Consider the following 25639-nt stretch of genomic DNA (forward strand, 5'->3'; position numbering starts at 1 on the left):
AACCCAAATGCTCTCGAGTCACAGCTCAATGCCTGCATCTGCACAGGGTGTTTGGGCTGCCCCGCTCCTTTGGTTTTTTCCTGCAAATGCCATTGCCCTTTCTGCCTCAACTAGAAATACCAAAGTTAGGCAAAAACCAGCCAGCGGGCCATATTCCAAAGGCAGTATGGTCTGGAGAGAATGAATGAAGACGAGCCTTTTCCATTTACAAACCATACTAAAGAAGCCATTTGTGTGACTTAGCACCAGTAAAAAACAACTAGTAATTCAGAAGGAAGTTTTCTGAAGGGGTCAGAAGGAGAGGAAATCTTCCAAATGAGTTGAAGTTTCAGAAACTTTATTGAATTACTTTATTGAATTAATCCTTATATATAATCCTCTTCTATAATCCTAATCTATAATCCTAATGTACAAAACTCTTCAACAGTCCTACTCTAGAATTCTACTCTGCAATGCTACTGTAAATTGCCTTTGGAGATAACATCTTGACATGAGTGTAACTTTCTCGTCTCCTAATTCTTCTTCCTCTTCTTGACTGAGTTGATCAGTTGTGACAGGATAGATGCTGGCTTGGCTGAAGTCACAAATGGATGCTGTCCATAGGGAAAAAACCAAAAAACCAAAACAACAAAGAACAGTGAACCAGGACTTTCCAAGCTCAGTGCTTCACAGACTCAATCAGGATTCCTCTGGGTCATAAAAAGACCCAGAAAGTAGAACAATGGGACCATCAGCTCTCCAGTTGTCATGTGCAGGACCTTGCCATCACAGGCAAACCTGGCCCAGAATGCCACCCATCTCTTTATTGTGATGGCTTCATCTCTCTGGGATTTTTGCCCTGCCAGTACTCTAGAAATGGTGCTTTCTGTCCCTGGGGTTTCTTCCTCTCAGGATACTCCAATGACTCACGTAGGCCCCTGCCTTTGAAAGACAGGCACCGTGCTGATTTCCACAGGGGGATAGAGCAGCGTCTACCTTTCCATGCCATGCCCCTCCTGTGCTGGATGGCACCTTCCTTCCCAGCAGGGCCAGCCCAGTGGCACTGGGTCCTGCAGTTCCCATTCTGCCAAAACCTGGCAGTGACCCTGGGGCAGTTCCCGTCTGCTTGAGCATGCCAGGCAGCAGATGGGGCTGGGACAAGTCCCTCCCAGCTGTCCCTGTTTGCGTGCCAGAAACCTCTAAGGGTGGGCTGGGGAGAGCAAACCAGGGCCCCTCAGAGGCTCAGAGTGAGCCCCCCACAGCCCCTCCTGCCCACAGCCAAATCTCTGACTGCTAGGCCAGGACTGGCTTCCTTGGGTTCCTTCACCATCATTTCATGTCTCCTTACCCTCATTGCTCTACTTCAATTCTTTTGCCGTTAGATAAAACTGAACACCCAACCAAATTACAAAAGAGGGCAACAGAAACAGAGGACAGAGGACCTGTCCTTTCAGGAAATGCAGAGAGAGGTGGAGATATTCAGTTTTATGAAGAACAAGCCCAGGGAGACTTTTTTGCTACTTTCCAAGACTTCAGAGTGTCTTTGAAGAAAGTGGGGGACACCTTTTTTTACAGGTCCAGTTAGAATAGGATGTGGGCGAATATTTTTAAACACAAAGGAGATCTTATCAGAGCAGGTCTAAGGAAGAACTTGTCTACTCAGAGCATGGTGCCACCCTGGCACAGATGTCCCAAGAGCTTGTAGGTGCCCCCTCCCTGGAACCATTCCAGGTCAGGTGGCAAAGGGCTCTGAGCAACCTGATCTCTTTAAAGATGTCCCTGCTCATTGCAAGACACTTGGACCAGAGGACCTTTACAGGACCCTGCCAGCCCAGCCCAGTCTAGGATTCCTCACCATTTTCATTTGTAGAGCACCAAGAGTGGAGGTGAGAAGGAAGGGGGCTCATCTGATGCCTTGGACTTCAGTCGAGGAGGAGCCCATCCCTCAGACCCTGTTTCACCTGCAGCCCCTTCACACTTTACCTGCAGGAGCTCCATGGCAGACCAGCGCTCCTCCTCGTCTTTCTGAAGGCAGCAGCTCAGGAAGTCACGCAGCAAAGCTGAGAGGAGCTTGGGATGTCGCAGCTTTGGGGTCCCTACTGTGGCTATAAGGCGTTGAGCCTGCAGAAGAAGGAAACACGAGGCTCGCCCTGCTGCTTTCACATCTCTAGGTGCTCTGCCACATGTCTTTGTTTAACCTCTCTTCTTCAGTGACAGTTTCTGCCCTGGCAGAGACCCAGAGATGACTTTCCTTTACCAACCAAAACCCCAAACCCCGATGCAACCACAGCTTTTCCACCGTCCCACAGATCTTGCCTTGGCAGCTGATTTCATTGACTGACCTAGGTAGTGGGAACTACATCAGCAAAAGCACATTTGCATCTCTGAGGATTCACACCAGCTTGAGAGGCTTTTTGGAAAAGGGACTTTGCTATGATAACTAATTTTCAAGGATTAGTAGATGAAAGGTATCTCTGCAGTGCTTGTTGGTCCCTTAAGCACTCGTGCCATAGAACTCATCAAGCTTTTTGTGTTGTTCTTGAAAACAATATTAATTGGAAGAAAGGAAATCCATCTGTTTATCCCCAGGTAAGGAAACAAACATTTACAATCTCATATTCAACACAGAGTCATTAAGATGCCTGCGCAAATGTATTGGGATGAAAATGCCTGCTTGGGCACACAGGAGCCACCTGCAGCTCTGTCCCTCAGCAGTCTGAAAAATTCTGCTTCCCATTATGTGGAAAAGAAAAAATTGTCATGGTCAAAAGAAGAAGAGGTGCCATCCCTATGGTCACCCTCTGCTTATTTGGCTCCTCAAGTCAATATATTAATGATTGGCTCATCCCAGAAAGTGCCAGGAAACACTGGCAGGTTTTGGCAGGCTCTCCACATCCCCAGGCTCTGTCTGGGGATGTGGAGAGCTTGGCGACGTGGAGAACTTGGCTTGGGCTAGGAGAGAAACATGGTCTCTCAGTGTTTCAGCAGCACTGCACAAGAAGCAGAAGAGACCCTGTGGCCTTCACACCTTCATGCCCAGGTTTCAGGCATGTTTCCCAGTGAGAAGAAACTGCACCGTGGGTTATGTTCTTCTCTAAAAACCACAGTTTTGGAAACTTTCTTGGATTTGGGTTTCCTTCTTTCACTTCTGGAAAGATAATAGCAATTCTAAGATGCTTGTTTCCTGTTACTGGGGCCATCTCCACAGACAAAAGAAGTGGAACCACTTATAACCCAAAGGCAAGTGTTGCCTGAGAATGGAGTTTGTTTGCATGTGGCAAGGCTTGAGTTCCCCCACCTGATGCAACCAAAACTACAGCAGATGCTGATGTGTTGCAGGGACATTCTTAGGAGGGGACCTTGGTGGAAGTAGTTCCAGCAGATGGCAATGGGGTTTTGTCCAATGGCACGCAGGACATGGGGCAGGTGAGAAAGACAGCGGGATCAGAGAGTATTTGCTCCTTACCGAGGCAGGACTTTGGTTGCAGTAAGGAGGTTCTCGTTCTACCATTTCAATTCCCACAATTCCAAAAGACCATATGTCCACTTTGGGGCCATATGGTTGACCTGTCACCACTTCAGGCGCCATCCACCAAGGAGTCCCGGCTAACGTGCACCGTCTATTCTGCTCAGGGGTGAGCTGAGTAGAGAGGCCAAAATCAGCTGAGGAGAAAGCAAAATACTGGTTTGATTTTAATCTGTGCAATTAGGAAACCAACAAAAGAATTCCCCAGCAGAAGTTTGGCAATGTGCTGCTGAATGTCCTGGCATTGGTGACTTTAAAAAGCGCCCCGTTTTTTCACTGCTTCCAGCAGTGGCTTTTGTTCTTTGGAAGCTTTAGACTTGTAGTTCCCTCCCTCTGGAAGGGACGCTCACAGAGCAACGCCACTCTTGACTGCTGGTTCCTTGTCATACCTCTGTACATGTGTCAACCCTGTCACCAGCTCACCGCGAGTGCCCCTGTACTACCACCAGCTCCATTTCTGGGGAGCTGGCCATCACTCAAAGCAGCCTCACAGCCCCCATCCCTGGAACGCTGCACCTGACCAAGAACATACCGACCTAGCTTGACAGAGCCGTCTGTTCTGAGAAGGATGTTGTCGCTCTTCACATCTCGGTGGATGATGTGGTTCGAGTGAAGAAAATCCAGTCCTCGCAGGCACTGAGAGAGAAAACAGAGAGAGGAGGGCAAAAATTAGTGATGTCATTTCATCACACAGGAAAGGAAACAAAGAATCTAAAAGATTCCCTCTCCAGGGGAAAGGGGAGTAGTGGCAGAACACAGTGTCATTGAGAGGAAGAGCTTGCTGCTCCAGCACTTGAAGAGCAAGACCTTTCTAAGGAAAGGCATGTCAGCTTTTTAAAAGAGCAGCAGCACCTGCTCTAGTAGACTGTCCCCTGCAAACCAGCCAGGATGACTGCTGCTGCAGTGCATGTGCTCAGAAGCAAACAGCATTTTAGCTGCACTCCTTTTTAGCTGAGGACTGAGCAAAACGAGTCTCTCTTTTTTCTTTGCTGTTCGTTTCAAATCCTGCCACGAGCACCTTTGCTGTCACAGGCAAGGAATGCAGTGAAGACAGGCAAAAGTTTAGGAAGATGGAGAACAGCAAATACAAGAGGCAGAGCTAGAGTACAACAGCAGGAAATAAGAGTACAAGAACTGAGTACAGTGAGTGCAGTGGCACTGGCAGGCGTTTCACTTGAGATGCTTTTACTTGCCCATAGCATACCAGCCACACAGAAACAAAGTCTGGCACATGAAATCACTCCAGCTCTGAGCCCCTGTTTCCCAGACAATCCTGCCCAAGCCCTCGGAAGCACAGATGGGATTGCTGACCTCCCGACTGATGGCTGCCATCTGCTCTTCAGACAGGAAGGTCTCACTGATGACATCACTCAGGGCGCCTCCGTCCATGTACTCTAAAACCAGCCAGAGTTCCTCACCCAGAAGATAGCTGAAAGAAGGAAACAAGGGTGTGGAGATGAACATGCATGGCTACATTGATTTTTTACTTCCGGGTTTCTTGTTTCCACGTCCCTTTGGGACTAGGACAGAATCAAAGGAATAGACATTCCCTCTCAGCTGTGCATTGTTTACAATCTGTGCAGTCTGGAGGAGAAAGGCACTGCTGTGAAAAAGGAGATGTCTTAGATGGGCAGCAAGTGAAAAGTGCAGTTTAGTAACAGCCCAGATAAAAAGCCTTTCACACCTGGTGTTTCTGGAAATAAGCACGTAGTCTTCCTGGCATGCATGACAATGGCAAAGAGGGGCAACGATCTAAGGGAAATCCACTTTAGGATGGTTCATTAGCATTTAAGAAACTTTAAAAAATCAATCCCAAAAAATGGGAAGGCAGCGAATTTTGAGGATACTGACTTAAGAAGATACAGCTGATCCAGGTTCTGAATAATTTTGGAATAATTTTCAAGCGTTCCAGGGAAAACTCATGCAAACAAGATGCACTCTCTTCTAATCCATTGGAGATGAATAGAGAAATATTAATAAGTAATAATGAACAGCTCTACTTCCTGCCACTGACCAAAGTGGGTTTTTAACCTCTCATGTTTGCTGTATGTAAATGCACATCCATGGGATAAGACCATGACCTCTCACCTGTCTAAATAATTCACAACACTGGGACTCCTATTCCTCTTCATGATCATGATTTCATTAACTGTTAGTTGCTTCCTCTGCAGTCCTTGAAGATTTATTTTCTTTATGGCCACCTAAAATGACATTGAAAATCAGTAACCTGAGAAGCTGGTGGCACGAGACCACAACACACATGGAGCAAGTGATTTTGCAATGACACAGCTGAGCTGTGCCAAACTGCCTTGTGATTAGGCACTGCAGTAATTAGGAGCTGACATTCCAACAGCCCATTTCTCTGCTTCCTTGGGGGCAGTTCCAGAACACATGGGGCCACTGACATCTTGCCTTGTCCACTTGGAAACAGTGGTGTCTCAGCTATCACCCCCAAACCTCTGACCATACTCTCTGCTGCTTTGTATGGGATTCAGAAGAAGTAATCTATGCCTTAATACTCGGTGGATACATCTTGGGCTGTGGGCAGGGCTTAGGGCTTTTAGGGACACCTTGCAGATCTCTCCCTACGTGCAGTTCCCAAGTGCACACTGCAGGTGGCTAAGGAACTACCAGTAACTTTCAGATGTATTTGCTGGCAGCCAGAAATGAGAATTCAGGACTCTGAAGCTGTAGCCCCAAAGAGCAGGGAGGTGCTCTAAGGCACCACCTTTATTTTGGCAACGAAGAGCGAGTGAGCGCCTCCTTCTCTGAAAGGAACCGCTGCCCTCCGTGCCTTTCTTTGGCAGCTGAGGAGGACAAAGTCCCAAACGTATTTCATGGGCTGGCACCAGTCTGTGCTTCTTGTGCCTTTTCAGCACAGCTCTACCCAAAGCTCCAGCCACAGCTCCCACCCCCCAGAGGGGAAGGCCCTCAAGAGCATCAGAGTCTGCAGGGGCTGTTGACATTTACCTCTCCTCCTGTGGCATTGTTGAGTGCTCTAACCACATGACCAAAACTCCTAGCAATGAAACAGAAGCAGAGAAAGGAGAAGCTGTTTAGCTCCTAGAGTGAAAGTTAGCCCATTTAGGAGATCTCTGCTGTAAATACCTAAAAGCTGCAGGATGCAGGAGGGCTCTGCCAGAAGGCAGATGATGTATGCTCTTCTCAAGTGCATGGGCACTGGGCCTGTTCATGAAGCGCTGGGGTTCAACTTCTAAAGGGAGTTTATTCTTTCCTCTTGCGTTTCACTTTCTAAATGGTGGGTTCCTATCCTGACCATAGAGTGTTTCCTTCCACAAACCAGGGGAAAGAAATGTTCCTGGGAACTGTTATCTCACAGCTTTGATAGGGGGTAGGTTGCTCTTTCTGGCAAGCAAGTTTCTTCTTTTTTCATTAGTGGGGCAGTATGATTTTGAGACATACAAAAATGCTAAAGAAATTAACACAGAGCTGTCCCACACTTGAGAGACAAGGATATCTTCCAGGTCCTGTTCCTTGATGCAGGCAAGACCTCGGCAGCATGGAGGTGTGTCTGACAATGCCTTCTGAGCACACACACAAATTCGGAGCAGCACCGAGAGATGGGAGAATCTGTCCCCAGTGTGTGAACATGTTTGCAGCTGGCCTGACTTCACGCTGGATAGACATTCCACCAGAAAAACACCTGGCCCATGGTTGTGCAGGAGTAACTGCGGTTGGACTCACCCACTGCCAATATGTTCCTTTTCAGTGTAGTTCATTGCAGGATTTTCCGTATTCACCATTCTCCCTGAGGGAAACAAAATGCAAGATGCTGACTTTAAAGCAGAGATCCCAGCTTCCAGGAGATACAAAGGGCAGCCCCACTGTCTGGTGCTCTGAGCCCTTTGTGGTCAGCTGGGTAACAACATCCAACGTCAATAGGACAGGCAGCCCTGCAGTGCAGACGGCTGGCACAGAGACTGATTTTGTACAATCCTTTGAAGAGTTCTCTTGACAGGAAACAAAGCACAGGGAGATGCATTTCCAGGAGAGAAGGACATCTTCTCCACCTTTCAGCAGTTTGCCAAAAGAATTCCTTTCCATTTGTAAACCAGAGCAGCTCATGCTATTACCAATCCCAACAAGGCTTTCAGCATCAGGACCCTCACCTGTTTATGAGCAGGCTGAGCTCAAAGGTGCCCCTCTCCCAGCTAAGGAAGGCTCCAGCCTCTGCAGTCCCACCAGCCCTCCGGGAGAGGGCAGCCAGCACAACAAGTCTGGCAAAGCCCAAGCATGAGCACTGACAAGCAGTGAGAAGAAGCCACAGCCAGCCTGAGCCCCATACAAGTTGTTGCCCCCATTCAGGACACAACAGGATGGGCTTTGAGATCAGCCACACTGAGGTGCAGATCAATGCCCTTTTTGTCCCAACAGGTGATGGTAGACACAGAATCCACGGGGCTCTGGTCTCAGCCCCACCAGGTCTTATCTGAGAGCACAGCACTGGCAGCTCTTACGGGCAAGAAGCAGACTCATTGGGTTGTGCTGCAGAATCACAAAGGACTTGATGTGTTTTCCTAGAGACTGATCTGAGCAGGACTTTGGCCAATGGGTAGGATTGCAACAGTCATGGGAAAGAGTGGGTATCAGGTATGACAAAGTGCCATGGATCTGAGGACTATACCGTTGGTGGGCTGGAGGCTCTCTCCTGAGAAATGCCTCCAGTTAATCTGATCACATCACTTAGATGTGTCTCTTGGACACATCTTGATAAGCATAAAACTAGAAGAATAAATACAGGTTGTTATAAAAGTATCTGTTTTTTTCTTTGGGGGCACATGGAAAACACCTCCTGCTCTCTATTTGTCCTGTAACCTGATGTTCTTTCAAAAGTAGTTCTTATTGACAAAAATACAGCATTCTCATGAAAATAAACTGCAGATGTAGTAGTGGTAACAGTAAGTCACAAAAATGGCATCAACAAGATGTGGGGAAGAAGGGCTCCTTCAGGATGGAGAAAAACCAACTCCAGCAAAAAAACCCACAAGTCAACAACAAAAAACCCCAAAACACCACAAAAAAACCTCACAAAAACAAAAAACAAAAGGCTCCCACAAAAAACAACACAAAAACACCCCACCAAAAAAAAAAACCCAGCCAAAAAGACAAAAATCCAAAACCAGTCAATTTCTGTGAGGTTTTTTTGCTCTGATGACTGGTTGGAAGTCAGGAGTCTAAGGAGGATTTAGGAAGCTGAAAATTCCATTCAGTTTGGCCACTAACAGACAGGAATTGCCTGGATTATTTGCTAGGTCACAGCCTTCTGCTGATCCAAGAACAATCCCTGCTTCAGCCTTTAGCAGAGAGGGAAGCTCAGACAAACCCAAGCCAGTCCCAGGTGCCCTCAGAGGCAGCAGGAACACCCAGAGCGCTCTCTCGCTGCCTCGGAGCACAGCACTTCCTCTGGGGAGTCCTAAATGGCCCTGTGACACCAAACTCAGGAGGAGCATTCGGTACAGCTGTGCTGACACCTGCACACAACACACTGTCCCTCAGACAAGAAACACACCAGACGTACCCAGCATCTCCAGGTACCCCTTCTCAGTCTGCTGTTTTGGAGAGACGAAGGAACTGCCCGAGCTCGAGTTCCCAGGTTTGACAGAAGGGCTTCCTCGAGGTAATGCTGATGCGGCAGCAGGTTCAGAGCCCATGATGTGCTGGTCCTGTAGCAATTCTGGTGGGCACTGTTCCTGTGCCTCATGCCAAACTTGGGGCCCTTCATTGCCAGACATTCGCTGGAAGTCTTTGCAGGCTGCCCGGTGAGGTGTCAACACTTGCACCTCAAATCAAACAGAACAAAGCAGTCAGAGACTACAGCTTGTCCCTGTCAGCCAGGAGTCACCGACTGTGAGGAAAGGGAAAGAACAGATTGACAGGGGATACAGACAGCTTGCTTCAATCCTCCATCTGGGTCACCATGTTCCCCTGTAAAAACACCTCAAGAAACAAGGAGAGCAGAACAGGCAAGCAGGAATCAATTTAGATGACTGCTGGCCAAAAGGCCAAAGGACAAGTCCAACCATCCAGGGCAGCAGTGGGGATTCAACACACCAGGAAATGTCCTTCAGAGTGACTGTAATACACACGACAGCAGGATGGCACTCAGAGGCATCACCCCACTCCCTGCTGCTCTGTACTAGAAAGGCAAGAAGGGCAGAAACCACCGGTTTGGTGACTGCAGTGGCTATCCCTCTTTCACTCACTTGCTTTTGTAGAGACTGAGAGAGGCGATTAGCTTTATCTCTGATGATTTTAATTTCTTCCTCCAGCCTCTTCTCCCTTACCTTGTTGCTAGCCTCCGAATCCTGCAGCTCTGCCTGCACATGGTCCTTGTTAGTCAGTAAACAAGAAGGGAGAGGATGTTTCATGAGTGGAGTGGCTGCCACTCTTTCACTCACCTGGTTCTGTTGATCGCCCCTCTGCTGATTGAGATTCTCCTCTTGAACTCTTCTCATGTCATCCTTGTTCTTTCTCTTCAATGCCATGATGTCACTCTGAGCTTCGGGCAGCTCTGCTTGTGGCTCTGCCTTGATGTTCTGTACACACAAGTGCAGAGCAAGTGACTGGGAGCTGCCATCAAGCTCAGCTTTCTCCTCTTGCAGCCTCAAAATCACATTTATTCAGCCACTTCTTTCTGCTTCCCTACCCACATCTGTTTCCAATGTAACCCTCCTGTCCCAGTGCTGTTCTCTGCAGATTCCAAGGCTCTGTGCTTCCAGTGCCTGTGGGACTCCTGGCCTCCTCAGTCCCAAGAGCTCCGTTTTATGCCCCTCTTCCTGCCCTTCCTGCTGTCACTTGGCCAGTCAGGCTTACCTGGCCATTCTCCTCTGGCTCTTCCACCTGCTGCCTGTGCTGCTCTTCCTGCTCTCGGGCTGGGAACAGCTCTCCATGAGACGGGCGTGGCATCTCTGATGAAGCAGTTTGCTCCTGCTCTTTCTCTAGAAGGGCCTGCACAGAAAGCAAGAGAAGATGGGTTTCAACTTTCCATACAACCTTTGTGAGCCAAGACTCAAGGACTGATGGGCTCTCACGTTCCCAAAGCACTGTGCTGCTCTACTGGGTCATTCTCTGCCCGTGGGGAAGCACAGATTCCAAAGTGACCCTGGCCCTACATTTAGAGGCCACCTGGGACAGAAGCTCCAACAGCCTCTCAGGCAGCTGACAGGGAAGGTGTGGCATTACTCAAGGGTCTGGTGAGGGCCTCCCTCTTCTTCAGCCATGTCCTGTTTGTCTTTCAGTAGTGACTGTCAGCCCGCCCTGTCGCACAGCTCCATCCTGGCTCTGCAGGTGGTTTCCTGTGTGAGCTCACCCCTTGTGAGACACACTTCTGGAGTTCATGCTCTTTTCAGGCCTGCACCAGCATTCCTGCCTTTCTGACATCTACACTCTTGTTAGAAAACCTGGTCATTCACAAGATGAGGATGCATGCACAGATCTCTGATGGAGGTCAGAGAGCCTCGATGGCCACCTCAGTATATGGAAGAGAACCAAGGTGTTTCTTCTCCCTCTGCTGTCAACTGAGAATTCTGACCAGCAGTAAAAGAGACTCTGTTAAGGCCCCATTAACGAATGCACTTAACACAGCCCTGGGGAGGCCAGTGAAGGAAACCATGTGTCATGTAATGCATGGCATGTATGACCAGAGTCACCGAACACCAGCTAAACGTGGAATTGTTCCACCTCTCTAGGACAGGCAGCAATCTAAAAAGTTAACTGGAGACTTCAGGGCAGAAGAGGCCAGAGGAGGAAAACAACTTTGAGGGGGGAAAAAAACATCCTATCTGGAGGGGGAAACATCTCTGCCTGCTCAGAATCGGTGGAGGGAATGTGTCTCTAATTCTCTCCTGAAAGGGATGCTTTAGGTGACCTTTGCACCTCCAACTGCCTTGGACCAGAGCCGGGAAGATTCAATTATGTAAATGTTACATAGATAGATAGATAGATAGATAGATAGATAGATAGATAGATAGACAGACAGACAGATCTCTATACTATAATCTCTATTTTCTGACCTCTCTGTTGCTACACACATCAAAACTTGGTAGCCAGTGCTCCGCTCAGCAGCAATCCTGAGATTGCTCTCCAGTTGCTCAATAAAGCACACTCTTGGGGAATCTGGAGTGTGCAGGTCCTTATGGAAAGTGATCAGACCCAGAGCATTGCACTGGGAAATGCACTCTTTGTGCATCTGTGCTTGAGCAAGTTCTTCTCTTGGACTCGACAATACTGATGGTGCTAAAGTGGCTGGAAGCAATAAAAAGAAATAAAGGCCAGCCCCTACCAGCTCCTCTGATCTCTGAGGAGCAGCTGGAATGCAAGGGCATTGATCTCCTGCTAAATTCCCAAAGAAAACACACATTGATTTCCTTGTCTACAGAAAGTCACAGGCACTCTTAAGTTCAAAGTGATGCTGGCAGGCCTGGAGCCACAAAAGCTTCTTCTGCACCAACATCCCTGTACCAAACGGTGTGTTCTCATGCAAAAATATACTGCATTCACGAGAAGTGACACTTTGGAATAAAAATTGTAGCAGTCCGAGTACTGTAAAATGGCAGGAAATAAAGAGGAAAAGCAGTTTAGTTGGGAGAAAAAGAAAATGAACAAGACACTTCCTCTAGGCAAAGAAAAAAAATCACAATAAAAAAAGGAGAAGAAAGCCAATTCCAAAAGTAGGTAAAATATTGCATGCACAGAGGAGATACTGAAGGTCCCTCACAAGGTTTCAGTGGTTAAGGCTAAAGCTCCCTCAGCTCCTCACTGGCCTTGTGCTCCACTAACTTAGCCAGATCCTGTGGCCTTCTCTGCAAACTCTCCTGCCCCTCAAACACTTTCTGCTTCCCAGGGGCCCACAGCTGCACACAGCACTCCACCTGTGGCCGCAGCGCTGCCCAGCACAGGGCGACGCTCACTGCCTTGCTCCTGCTGCCCCACTGCTGCTGACACAGGCCACGATGCCCTTGGCCTTCTTGGCCACTGGGCCACAGTCTGCTTCATCTGCAGCTTCTCCAGACCTGCAGCAACCCTGCCTCCTTCTGACCCACACAGCTCCCCATCCACAACGTTGCTTGTTTGACTTCAAGTACACCAGCCACCATTTCAAGATGGCCTTCCTCTTCTGAGCAACACAAGACAGCTGTCAAGGACTTGCAGCTTCACCCCCACTGCGGGCTCCAAGGCACTTGCCAAAGCTGCAGACTTCCGGGAAAAATGGATCAACAGAAAGTTGCCCCTTCTGCTGTTTGCCTCACAAGGAGGCTTCGACACTGCGCGGTTCCTTTCTTTGGCCACACACATGACAAGATCGGCTCCCCACAGCTTCATGGACTGTACAATCATCTCCTTGCAGCTTAGCAAAAGCCAAAAGGCAGCTGGGCTAACAGAGACTCTATACGTGAGGAACGACTCAAGAAAACTGCAGAACACTTCCACAAACCAAAGACACCTTTCCAAAAAGGGAAAACAAACCAAAAGAGCCTTTTGACCTCCAGCACTACCACATTCGCCCTTGGCCATAACACCGCAGAAGCCCAGAGATGGAGCTTCTCTGAGCCAAACAGCCAGAAGCTCAGCTGCAACCCCGGGCTCTTCAGTGCCCCAGCATTACAGCTCATAGGCCAATTTCTTGCTGTCACTGCCTTCAGGAAATGCCTACATCCTGCAGGACTCCAGCAGTCAGCATCCTCAGTCAGCAACAGCAAGTGCTGGCTGCTCAGAAACTTGCAACTTTGCCTTGTACTCAAGACAGCCCCCCATGAATAGGCACTTACTCTCTTGGAATGAACAGCCTGTGGTGTGACCACAGCTGGACGCTTCCATTTGACTTGCTCAACTTCCTCATCTTTGGCTTCTTCTCCAGGAGCAGAGGGAGGCAGGGGAGAGATGGTTCTTGGTCTTGTAACCTGTGGCAAGAGAGAAGCATGACGGACAGGCTATTACCCATCAATTATAACCCCACTTCTCCTTAGATCTATAACCACATCTGCTAAAAGGAAATCATCAGCTTTGTCGGCAATGTCATTCTAAGTCACTCCAACCAGATTGAAATGGGCCAATTCAACAGAATAGAATATGGCTATGTATTTGATATTCTTTCCTGGCTCTTTTAATGAGCAACATTGTCTCTGCAAATGCAGATTTTACTTCTTGAAAGCTCTAAAATAGAAAAGAAGAAACGAGCCAGCAAGACCTTTGCAACTCCTGCTGACACAATGGAAACCAGAAAGGGTTCAGAATCCCTTTCATTGCATGATAAGAGCCAGAAAAGTAGTACAGAGGCATCTTTGCTGGCTGGAAAAAGAGAAAATGAAGAGGGCTTCTCCTCCTAGGAAACCAACCAACAATAAGATCAAAGTGTCAGCTTTGCCTGTGTCTAAAACACTTGGATGCGGGAAGGGAATTTTGGCAGGGGAACAGCCCTTGTGGTGAGCACTGTCATGTAGGCATCTAAGGAAGTCTTCTTGAAGGTCCTTCATGAGCCTCCCCTTGTCCAGGGTAAAGCTTCTCCAGCACCTCCTCACTGGCCTTGTGCTCCACACCCCAGCCCAGCTCCCGTGGAATTCTCTGCATACACTTCAGCCCCTAATCACTTTCTGCTTCCCAGGAGCCCACAGCTGCACACAGCATTCCACCTGTGGCCACAGCGCTGCCAAGCACAGGGCGACGCTCACTGCCCTGCTCCTGCTGCCCCCACTGCTGCTGACACAGGCCATGATGACCTTGGCCTTCTTGGCCACCGGGCCACAGTCTGCCTCATCCTAAGGTGACCTGCAACAGCAGCACCCCTGCCTCCTTTTGACCCACACAGCTCCCCATCAACAATGTTGCTTGTTTGACTTCAAATACAGCATCCACCATTTCAAGATGGCCTTCCTCTTCTGAGCAACACAAGACAGCAGTCAAGGACTTGCAGCTTCACCCCCACTGCTGGCTCCAGTGCAATTGCCAAAGCTGCAGACTTCTGGGCAAAACGGATCAACAGATACTTGCCCCTTCTGCTGTTTGCCTCACAAGGAGGCTTCGACACTGCGCGGTTCCTTTCTTTGGCCACCTGAGACAAGAATGGCTCCCCACAGCATCATGGACAGCACAATCATCTCCATGCAGCTTAGCAAAAGCCAAAAGACAGCTGGGCCAACAGACACTCTACAAGTGAGGAACGACTCAAGAAAACTTAAAAACATTTCCACAAGCCAAAGACACCTTTCCAAAAAGGGAAAACAAACCAAAAGAGCCCTTTGAGCTCCAGCACTACAACTTGGCCCTTGGCCATAACATCGCAGAAGCCCAGAGAAGCAGCTTTCCTGAGCAAAGCAGCCAGAAGCTCAGCTGCCGCCCCAAGATCTTCAGTGCCCCACCCAGCATGACAGGTCAAAGGCCAATTTCTTGCTGTCACTGCCTACAGGAAATGATTATATCATACAGGACTCCAGCATTCAGCATCCTCAGCCAGCAACAGCAAGTGCTGGATGCTCAGAAACTTGCACCTCTGCCTTGTACTAAAGACAGCACCACACACAATAGGCACTTACTCTCTTGGAACGAGCAGGCGGTGATGTGACCACAGCTGCACGCTTCAGTTTTTCTTGCTCATCTTCCTCCTCCTTGGCTTCTTCAGCAATTGGAGGGAGAGCCAGAGGAAAGACAGCTCTTGGTCTTGTCACCTGTGGCAAGAGGGAATCATAGGGATAAGCCATTACCTAGGGCTTATAACTTGATTCCCCCTCACATCTACAGCCACATCTGCTAAGAAGAACTCATCAACTTTGTTGGTAATGGCATCCTAAGTTACTCCCAGACTGAAACGGGCCAATTCAACAGATCATTATATATTGCTAAGAATTCATTACTCCTCCCTGTCTGCTTTCAGTGAGCAACGTTGTTTGTGCAAAATGCAGCTTTTTATTTCGTGAAAGCTCTGTAATGGAAAAGTAGGAAAGATCCAGCAAGGCTTTTGCAACTGCTGTGGCAGACATGGAAAACCAGAAAGGGTTCAGAATCCCTTTCATTGCATGATATAAGACGGAAAATAGTGCAGAAGCTTCCATGCTTGCTGGAAAACTCGAAAATGAACAGGGCTTCTCCTCCTAGGAAACCAACAAGATCCAAGATGAAAGTGTAATCTCTGCATGTCTCTAAAACACTTGGATGCAGAGAGCAGACGTTTGGAAAGGGAAACAGCCCTTGTGGTGAGCAGTCTCATGAAGGCATCTAAGGGAGCCTGTTATATAGTCCCTCATGAGCCTGCCTTTGTCCAGGCTAAAGTTCACTGACCACCTCCTCGCTGGCCTTGTGCTCCACTAACTTAGCCAGATCCTGTGGCCTTCTCTGCACACGCAGCAGCCCCTAATCACTTTCTGCTTCCCAGGGGCCCACAGATGCACACAGCACTCCACCTGTGGCCGCAGTGCTGCCCAGCACAGGGCGATGCTCGCTGCCCTGCTAATGCTGCCCCCACTGCTGCTGACACAGGCCATGATGCCCTTGGCCTTCTTGGCCACCGGGCCACAGTCTGCTTCATCTGCAGCTTCTCCAGACCTGCAGCAACCCTGCCTCCTTCGGACCGACACAGCTCCCCATCCACAAAGTTGCTTGTTTGACTTCAAGTACACCAGCCACCATTTCAAGATGGCCTTCCTCTTTTGAGCAACACAAGACAGCTGTCAAGGACTTGCAGCTTCACCCCCACTGCGGGTACTAATGCAATTGCCAAAGCCGCAGACTTCTGGGCAAAACGGATCAACAGAAAGTTGCCCCTTCTGCTGTTTGCCTCACAAGGAGGCTTCGACACTGCGCGGTTTTTTTCTTTGGCCACATGCAACAAGAAAGGCCTGCCACAGCTTCATGGACTATACAAACATCTCCTTGCAGCTTATTGAAGCCAAAAGTCAGCTGGGACAAAAGAGACTATACGTGAGGAAGGACTCAAGAAAACTGCAGAACAATTCCACAAGCCAAAGACACCTTTCCAAAAGGGGAAAACAAACCAACAGAGCCTTTTGACCTCCAGCATTACCACATGCGCCCTTGTCCGTCACACTGCAGAAGCCCAGAGAAGCAGCGTCCTTAAGCCAAGCAGCCAGATGCTCAGCCGCAGACCCCAGCTCATCAGTGCCCCAGCATGACAGGTCAAAGGCCAATTTCTTGCTGTCACTGCCTACAGGAAATGCCTACATCCTGCAGGACTCCAGCACTCAGCATGCTCAGCCAGCAACCGCAAGTGCTGGCTGCTCAGAAACTTGCACCTCAGCAGCCCAGAATGGGCACTTACTCTTTTGGTATGAGCAGGCGGCCATTTGACCACAGCTGGACGTTTTCGTTTTTCTTGCTCATCTTCCTCCTCCTTGGCTTCTTCAGCAATTGGAGGGAGAGCCAGAGGATAGAGGACTCTTGGCCTTGGCACCTGTGGCAAGAGGTGGATCATGGATAAGCTGTTACCTAGGGCGTATAATTTCATTTCCTATCGCATCTACAGCAACAGCACCTAAGGAGAACTCATGAACTTTGTTGGCAATGGCATTCTTAGTCACTTCAACCAGATTGAAATGGGCCAGGTCAACAGATCTTTACATTGCTAAGAAATCTGCTAGAAGCAAGCAACGTTGTCTATGCAAAACACAGCTTTTAGGTCTAGAAAGATATCAAATGGAAAAGTAGGAAAGAGACAGCAAGGCTTTTGAGACTGCTGCAGCAGACATGGAAAACCAGAAAGTGTTCAGAATCCCTTTCATTGCATGATAAGAGCCGGAAAATAGTGCAGAAGCATCCATGATTGCTGGAAAACTAGAAAATGAACAATGCATCTCCTCTTAGGAAACCAACAAACAAATAGATGGAAGAGTCATCGCTGCCTGTGTCTAAAACACTTGGATGCAGAGAGTGGATGATGTGAAGAGAAAGAGCCCTTGTGGTGAGCACTGTCATGTAGGCATCTAAGGAATTCTGCTTGAAGGTCCTTTATGTGCCTCCCCTTGTCCAATCTAAAGCTCCCTCAGTCCCTCAGCACCTCCTCACTGGCCTTGTGCTCCACACCCAGGCCCAGCTCCCGTGGCCTACTCAGCACACGCACCAGCCCCTCAAACACTTCCTGCTTCCCAGGGGCCCCCAGCTGCACACAGCACTCCAGCTGTGGCCGCAGTGGTGCCAAGCACAGAGCGACGCTCACTGCCCTGCTCCTGCTGCCCCACTGCTATTGACACAGGCCACAATGCCCTTGGCCTTCTTGGCCACCAGGCCACGGTCTGCCTCATCTGCAGCTTCTCCTGACCTGAAGCACCCCTGCCTCCTTTTGACCCACACAGCTCCCCATCCATAACGTTGCTTGTTTGACTTCAAATACAGCATCCACCATTTCAAGATGGCCTTCCTCTTCTGAGCAACACAAGACAGCTGTCAAGGACTTGCAGCTTCACCCCCACTGCAGGTACCAATGCAATTGCCAAAGCTGCAGACTTCAGCCCAAAAGTGATCAACAGAAAGTTGCCCCTTCTGCTGTTTGCCTCACAAGGAGGCTTCGACACTGTGCGGTTCCTTTCTTTGGCTACACGCAACAAGAAAGGCCGGCCACAGCTTCAAGGACAGCAGAAACATTTCCTTGAACCTGAGCAAAAGCCAAAAGGCAGCTGTGCCAACAGAGACTCTATACGTGAGGAACGACTCAAGAAAACTGCAGAACACTTCCACAAGCCAAAGACACCTTTCCAAAAAGGGAAAACAAACCAAAAGAGCCTTTTGACCTCCAGCACTACCACATTCGCCCTTGGCCATAACACCGCAGAAGCCCAGAGATGGAGCTTATCTGAGCCAAACAGCCAGAAGCTCAGCTGCAACCCCGGGCTCTTCAGTGCCCCAGTATTACAGCTCATAGGCCAATTTCTTGCTGTCACTGCCTTCAGGAAATGCCTACATCCTGCAGGACTCCAGCAGTCAGCATCCTCAGTCAGCAACAGCAAGTGCTGGCTGCTCAGAAACTTGCAACTTTGCCTTGTACTCAAGACAGCCCCCCATGAATGGGCACTTACTCTCTTGGAATGAACAGCCTGTGGTGTGACCACAGCTGGACGCTTCCATTTGACTTGCTCAACTACCTCATCTTTGGCTTCTTCTCCAGGAGCAGAGGGTGGCAGGGGAGAGATGGTTCTTGGTCTTGTAACCTGTGGCAAGAGAGAAGCATGACGGACAGGCTATTACCCATCAATTATAACCCCATTTCTCCTTAGATCTATAACCACATCTGCTAAAAGGAAATCATCAGCTTTGTCGGCAATGTCATTCTAAGTCACTCCAACCAGATTGAAATGGGCCAATTCAACAGAATAGAATATGGCTATGTATTTGATATTCTTTCCTGGCTCTTTTAATGAGCAACATTGTCTCTGCAAATGCAGATTTTACTTCTTGAAAGCTCTAAAATAGAAAAGAAGAAACGAGCCAGCAAGACCTTTGCAACTCCTGCTGACACAATGAAAACCAGAAAGGGTTCAGAATCCCTTTCATTGCATGATAAGAGCCAGAAAAGTAGTACAGAGGCATCTTTGCTGGCTGGAAAAAGAGAAAATGAAGAGGGCTTCTCCTCCTAGGAAACCAACCAACAATAAGATCAAAGTGTCAGCTTTGCCTGTGTCTAAAACACTTGGATGCAGGGAAGGGAATTTTGGCAGGGGAACAGCCCTTGTGGTAAGCACTGTCATGTAGGCATCTAAGGAAGTCTTCTTGAAGGTCCTTCATGAGCCTCCCCTTGTCCAGGGTAAAGCTTCTCCAGCACCTCCTCACTGGCCTTGTGCTCCACACCCCAGCCCAGCTCTCGTGGAATTCTCTGCATACACTTCAGCCCCTAATCACTTTCTGCTTCCCAGGAGCCCACAGCTGCACACAGCACTCCAGCTGTGGCTGCAGAGGTGCCCAGCACAGGGCGACGCTCACTGCCCTGCTCCTGCTGCCCCACTGCTGCTGACACAGGCCACGATGCCCTTGGCCTTCTTGGCCACTGGGCCACAGTCTGCCTCATCCTCAGGTGACCTGCAACAGCAGCACCCCTGCCTACTTTTGACCCACACAGCTCCCCATCCACAATGTTGCTTGTTTGACTACAAATACAGCATCCACCATTTCAAGATGGCCTTCCTCTTCTGAGCAACACAAGACAGCTGTCAAGGACTTGCAGCTTCACCCCCTCTCCGGCCTCCAAGGCACATGCCAAAGCTGCAGACTTCAGCCCAAAAGTGATCAACAGAGAGTTGCCCCTTCTGCTGTTTACCTAACAAGGAGGCTTCGCAGCTCCTCGGTTCCTTTCTTTGGCCACACACAAGATTGGCTCCCCACAGCTTCATGGACAACACAAATATCTCCTTGAACCTGAGCAAAAGCCAGAAGGCAGCTGGGTCAACAAAGACTCTACAAGTGAGGAACCACTCAAGAAAACTGCAGAACACTTCCACAAGCCAAAGACACCTTTCCAAAACGAGGAAACAAAACCCAACAGAGCCTTTTGACCTCCAGCACTAACACGTGCGGCCTTGGCTATAACACTGCAGAAGCCCAGAGATGGAGCTTCCCTGAGCAAAGCAGCCAGAAGCTCAGCCGCAGCTCCAAGCTCTTCAGTGCCCTAGCACGACAGCTCATAGGCCAATTTCTTGTTGTCACTGCCCACAGAAAATGGCTACGTCGTGCAGGACTCCAGCACTCAGCATCCTCAGCCAGCAACAGCAAGTGCTGGATGCTCAGAAACTTGCACCTCTGCCTTGCACTCAAGACAGCACCCCCAGAATGGGCACTTACTCTTTTGGTCCGAGCAGGCGGTGATGTGACCACAGCTGGACGCTTCAGTTTTTCTTGCTCATCTTCCTCCTCCTTGGCTTCTTCAGCAATTGGAGAGAGAGCCAGAGGAAAGACAGCTCTTGGTCTTGTCACCTGTGGCAAGAGGGAATCATAGGGTTAAGCCGTTACCTAGGGCTTATAACTTGTCTTCCTCTCGCATCTACAGCAACACCTGCTAAGGAGAACTCATCAGCTTTGTTGGCATAGGCATTCTAAGTCACTCCAACCAGATTGAAATTGGCAAATTCAACAGATGAGTACATCGCTAGGAATTCAATATTCCTTCCTGTCTGCTATAAGCAAGCAACATTGTCTATGCAAAACACAGCTTATAGTTCTTGAAAGCTCTGAAAAGTAGGAAAGAGACAGCAAGGCCTTTGCGACGGCAGCGGTAGACATGGAAAACCAGAAAGGGTTCAGAATCTCTTTCATTGCATTGTTAAGGGCCAGAAAATAGTGCAGAAGCATCCATGATTGCTGGAAAACTAGAAACTCAACAAGGGTTCTCCTCCTAGGAAAGTAACCAACAATAAGATGGAAGTGTCAGCTCTACATGTGTCTAAAACACTTGGATGCAGAGAGTGGATGTTTATAAGGGAAAAAGCCCTTGTGGTGAGCATGGCCAGGTAGGCATCTATGGAAGTCTGTTTGAATGTCCCTCATGAGCCTCCCCATTTCCTGGCTAAAGCTCCTTCAGCACCTCCTCACAGGCCTTGTGCTCCACCTCCTTGCCTAGCTCCCGTGGCCTTCTCTGTGCACGCTCCAGCCCCTCTATCACTTTCTGCTTCCCAGGGGCCCACAGCTGCACACAGCACTCCAGCTGTGGCCGCAGTGCTGCCAAGCACAGGGCGACGCTCACTGCCCTGCTCCTGCTCGCCCCACCGCTGCTGACACAGGCCATGATGCCCTTGGCCTTCTTGGCCACTGGGCCACAGTCTGCTTCATCTGCAGCTTCTCCTGACCTGCAGCAACCCTGCCTCTATCTGACCCACACAGCTCCTTATCTAAAAAGTTGCTTGTTTGACTTCAAATACAGCATCCACCATTTCAAGATGGCCTTCCTCTTCTGAGCAACACAAGACAGCTGTCAAGGACTTGCAGCTTCACCCCCTCTCCGGCCTCCAAGGCACATGCCAAAGCTGCAGACTTCAGCCCAAAAGTGATCAACAGAAACTTGCCCCTTCTGCTGTTTGCCTAACAAGGAGGCTTCGCAACTCCTCGGTTCCTTTCTTTGGCCACACACAAGATTGGCTCCCCACAGCTTCATGGACAACACAAACATCTCCTTGAACCTGAGCAAAAGCCAGAAGGCAGCTGGGTCAACAAAGACTCTACAAGTGAGGAACCACTCAAGAAAACTGCAGAACACTTCCACAAGCCAAAGACACCTTTCCAAAACGAGGAAACAAAACCCAACAGAGCCTTTTGACCTCCAGCACTAACACGTGCGGCCTTGGCTATAACACTGCAGAAGCCCAGAGATGGAGCTTCCCTGAGCAAAGCAGCCAGAAGCTCAGCCGCAGCTCCAAGCTCTTCAGTGCCCTAGCACGACAGCTCATAGGCCAATTTCTTGTTGTCACTGCCCACAGGAAATGGCTACATCGTGCAGGACTCCAGCACTCAGCATCCTCAGCCAGCAACAGCAAGTGCTGGATGCTCAGAAACTTGCATCTCTGCCTTGCACTCAAGACAGCACCCCATGAATGGGCACTTACTCTTTTGGTACGAGCAACCTGTACTGTGACCACAGCTGGATGCTTGTGGAGGTCTACCTTTTTTTGCTGCTCTCTGGCTTCTTCAGCAAGAGCAGAGGCAACAAGGGGAGCAACGGTTCTTGGTCCTGTCACCTGTGGCAAGAAAGAAGCATGAGGTACAGGCCATTACCTGTAATATACAACCCCATTTCTCCTTGGATCTACAACCACATCTTGAAAGGAGAACTCATACACTTTGTTAGCAATGGGATTCTAAGTCACACCAACCAAATTGAAATGGGCCAAATAAACAGAGCATTATCCTGCTAAGAATTTGATATTTCTCTCTGTCTGCCATCAGCAAGTAAGGTCATCTCCGCAAATTTGAGCTTTTCTTTCTGGAGAGCATTTAAATGGACAAGTAGGAAAGAGCCACCAAGGCCTTTGTGACTGCTGTGGCAGACATGGAAAACCAGAAAGGGTTCAGAATCCCTTTCTGTGCTTTATAAGGGCCAAAAAAGTAGTGCAGAGGCATCTTTGCTGTCTGGAAAATGAGAAAATGACGATGGCTTGTCCTCCGAGGAAACCAACAAAAAACAAGATTGAAGTGTCAGCTACGCATATGTCTAAAACACTTGGATGCAGAGAGTGGATGTTTGGATGGGAAACAGCCCTTGTGGTGAGCACTGTCATGTAGGCATCTATAGAAGTCTGCTTGAATGTCCCTCACGAGCCTCCCCTTGTCCAGGCTAAAGCTCCCTCAGCACCTCTTCACTGGCCTTGTGCTCCACCTCCTTGCCAGCTCCCGAGGCCTTCTCTGCACACGCAGCAGCCCCTCTATCACTTTCTGCTTCCAGGGGCCCACAGCTGCACACAGCATTCCAGCTGTGGCCACAGCGCTGCCCAGGAAAGAGCGACACGCACTGCCCTGCTCCTGCTGCCCCACTGCTATTGACACAGGCCACGATGCCCTTTGCCTTCTTGGCCACCATGCCACGGTCTGCCTCATCTGCAGCTTCTCCTGACCTGAAGCACCCCTGCCTTATTTTGACCCACACAGCTACCCATCCACAACGTTGCTTGTTTGACTTCAAATACAGCATCCACCATTTCAAGATGGCCTTCCTCTTCTGAGCAACACAAGACAGCTGTCAAGGACTTGCAGCTTCACCCCCACTGCGGGTACCAATACAATTGCCAAAGCTGCAGACTTCAGCCCAAAAGTGATTAATAGAAAGTTGCCCCTTCTGCTGTTTGCCTCACAAGGAGGCTTCGACACTGCGCGGTTCCTTTCTTTGGCCACCTGAGACAAGAATGGCTCCCCACAGCTTCATGGACTATACAAACATCTCCTTGAACCTGAGCAAAAGCCAAAAGGCAGCTGGGCTAACAAAGACTCTACCAGTGAAGAACGACTCAAAAAATCTGAAGAACAATTCCACAAGCCAAAGACACCTTTCCAAAAAAGGAAAACAAACCAAAAGAGCCTTTTGACCTCCAGCACTACCACGTGCGCCCTTGGCCATAACACTTCAGAAGCCCAGAGATGGAACTTCCCTCAGCAAAGCTGCCAGAAGCTCAGTTACAGGCCCATGCTCTTCAGTGCCCCAGCATGACAGGTCAAAGGCCAATTTCTTGCTGTCACTGCCTACAGGAAATGCCTACATCCTTCAGGACTCCAGCACTCAGCATCCTCAGTCAGCAACAGCAAGTGCTGGCTGCTCAGAAACTTGCACCTTTGCCTTGTACTCAAGACAGCAACCCCCAGAATGGGCACTTACTCTTTTGGTATGAGTAGGCGGTGATATGAACCTAGGTGGACACTTGTCCTGTTCTTCCTCATTTTCCTCCTCTCTGGCTTCTTCAGCAAGAGCAGAGAGAGCCAGAGGAGAGACAGTTCTTGGTCCTGTCACCTGTGGTAAGAGAGAAGCATGAGGGACAGGCCATTACCTCTCACTTATAACCCCATTTCTCCTTGGATCTACAACCACATCTTGAAAGGAGAACTCATACACTTTGTTAGCAATGGGATTCTAAGTCACACCAACCAAATTGAAATGGGCCAAATAAACAGAGCATTATCCTGCTAAGAATTTGATATTTCTTCTCTGTCTGCTATCAGCAAGGTAGGTCATCTCTGCAAATTTGAGCTTTCTATTGTTGAAAGCTTTTAAACGGAGAAGTAAGAAAGAACCACCAAGGTCTCTGTGACTGCTGCGGCAGACATGGAAAACCAGAAAGGGTTCAGAATCCCTTTCTGTGCTTTATAAGGGCCAAAAGAGTAGTGCAGAGGCATCTTTGCTGTCTGGAAAATGAGAAAATGACGATGGCTTGTCCTCCGAGGAAACCAACAAAAAACAAGATTGAAGTGTCAGCTACGCATATGTCTAAAACACTTGGATGCAGAGAGTGGATGTTTGGATGGGAAACAGCCCTTGTGGTGAGCACTGTCATGTAGGCATCTATAGAAGTCTGCTTGAATGTCCCCCATGAGCCTCCCCTTGTCCAGGCTAAAGCTCCCTCAGCACCTCTTCACTGGCCTTGTGCTCCACACCCTTGCCAGCTCCCGAGGCCTTCTCTGCACATGCACCAGCTCCTCTATCACTTTCTGCTTCACAGGGGCCCACAGCTGCACACAGCATTCCAGCTGTGGCCGCAGCGCTGCCCAGCACAGAGCGACGCTGACTGCCCTGCTCCTGCTGCCCCCCTGCTGCTGACACAGGCCACAATGCCCTTTGCCTTCTTGGCCACCGGGCCACAGTCTGCCTCATCTGCAGCTTCTCCAGACCTGCAGCAGCCTTGGCACCTTTTTGGCCCATGCAGCCATCCAGGCACAAAGCTGCCCATCTGACTTAAAATACAGCATCCACCATTTTAGGATGGCCTTGTTTTTCTACAGCGGCACCTTTTAAGGAGATGGTATTAAATAGATAGGAATAGAATTGTCAGTCACTCTGACTAAATTTTAATGGGCCTATTCTACTCTAGGGGAAATTGCTCTCAGTTCAGTGTTCCCCCCTGGCTGCCGTCAGCAAGCAACATTCTCTCTGCAAAACTGAGTTGGCAGTTTTTCTGGGCTCTGAGATGCAAATTAGGAAATATCCACTTATGCCTTTGTTATTTTCGTTGAAGGCGTGAAAATGGATTTTCTTTTGGCCTCCCTAGCTGGCCCTCTACACTCTACTGGTACTGGCCCTGCTGACAGCTCGCTCTACGATTCTTAAAGACCAGGAACATGAAATTTCCCTTTCTCACTCACCTCACGATCAGCACCACTGAATACACGCTTCACGTGACCTGTAGTGGGCAAGGGAAAATGAACCAGATGCTGTGAGAAAACTGCTTGGGCTGCTGAATCCCACAGAAGAAGTCAACCCCAACAGAGGTGATTTCCTGTTTCACAACTTCCCTCCAGGAGACACGTTTCATTCGCACAGCCAGCAAGAGATTGGGACAGTATTCTTGGCTGTGCCTACACCTTGGCCTGTTTTGCCAGTAAATGAATACAAAGATGACCAAGAAAATGCAAAGTCTTCTTTAACACTCTATGCTCCTGTTCTACCAAAAACATAAAACATCTTCTAAAATCCTCTCCTTCAGGTACTTT

At 49.1% G+C, this 25639-nt stretch overlaps 1 protein-coding gene across 1 annotated transcript; it reads right to left on the minus strand.

Moving 5' to 3' along the window:
- Positions 1-512: 512 nt before the first annotated feature.
- On the minus strand, positions 513-23024 carry LOC132342061 (serine/threonine-protein kinase PAK 3-like). Its single transcript, XM_059874253.1, has 12 exons — positions 23010-23024; positions 22054-22185; positions 18544-18675; positions 13294-13425; positions 10340-10474; positions 9730-10062; positions 5594-5706; positions 4817-4934; positions 4042-4141; positions 3446-3642; positions 1963-2100; positions 513-593 (listed from the first exon to the last, which is right to left on the minus strand). The coding sequence occupies exons 1-12, from the start codon at positions 23022-23024 to the stop codon at positions 513-515; spliced, it is 1626 nt and encodes a 541-aa protein (XP_059730236.1).
- Between the last annotated feature and the right edge of the window lie 2615 nt (positions 23025-25639).

The sequence above is a fragment of the Haemorhous mexicanus genome, chromosome Z (assembly GCF_027477595.1).
Source record: "Haemorhous mexicanus isolate bHaeMex1 chromosome Z, bHaeMex1.pri, whole genome shotgun sequence".
NCBI lineage: Eukaryota > Metazoa > Chordata > Aves > Passeriformes > Fringillidae > Haemorhous > Haemorhous mexicanus.

What these genes read in the sequence shown, in the direction of transcription:
- LOC132342061 (XM_059874253.1), bottom strand. An exon ending in AGGTTGCTCGTACCAAAAGA is followed by an intron (nt 18,676 to 22,053) that starts GTAAGTGCCCAT and finishes CTCTTGCCACAG; the next exon opens with GTTACAAGACCAAGAACCAT. An exon ending in CTCAGTCTCTACAAAAGCAA is followed by an intron (nt 5,707 to 9,729) that starts GTGAGTGAAAGA and finishes ATGTCATTTTAG; the next exon opens with GTGGCCATAAAGAAAATAAA.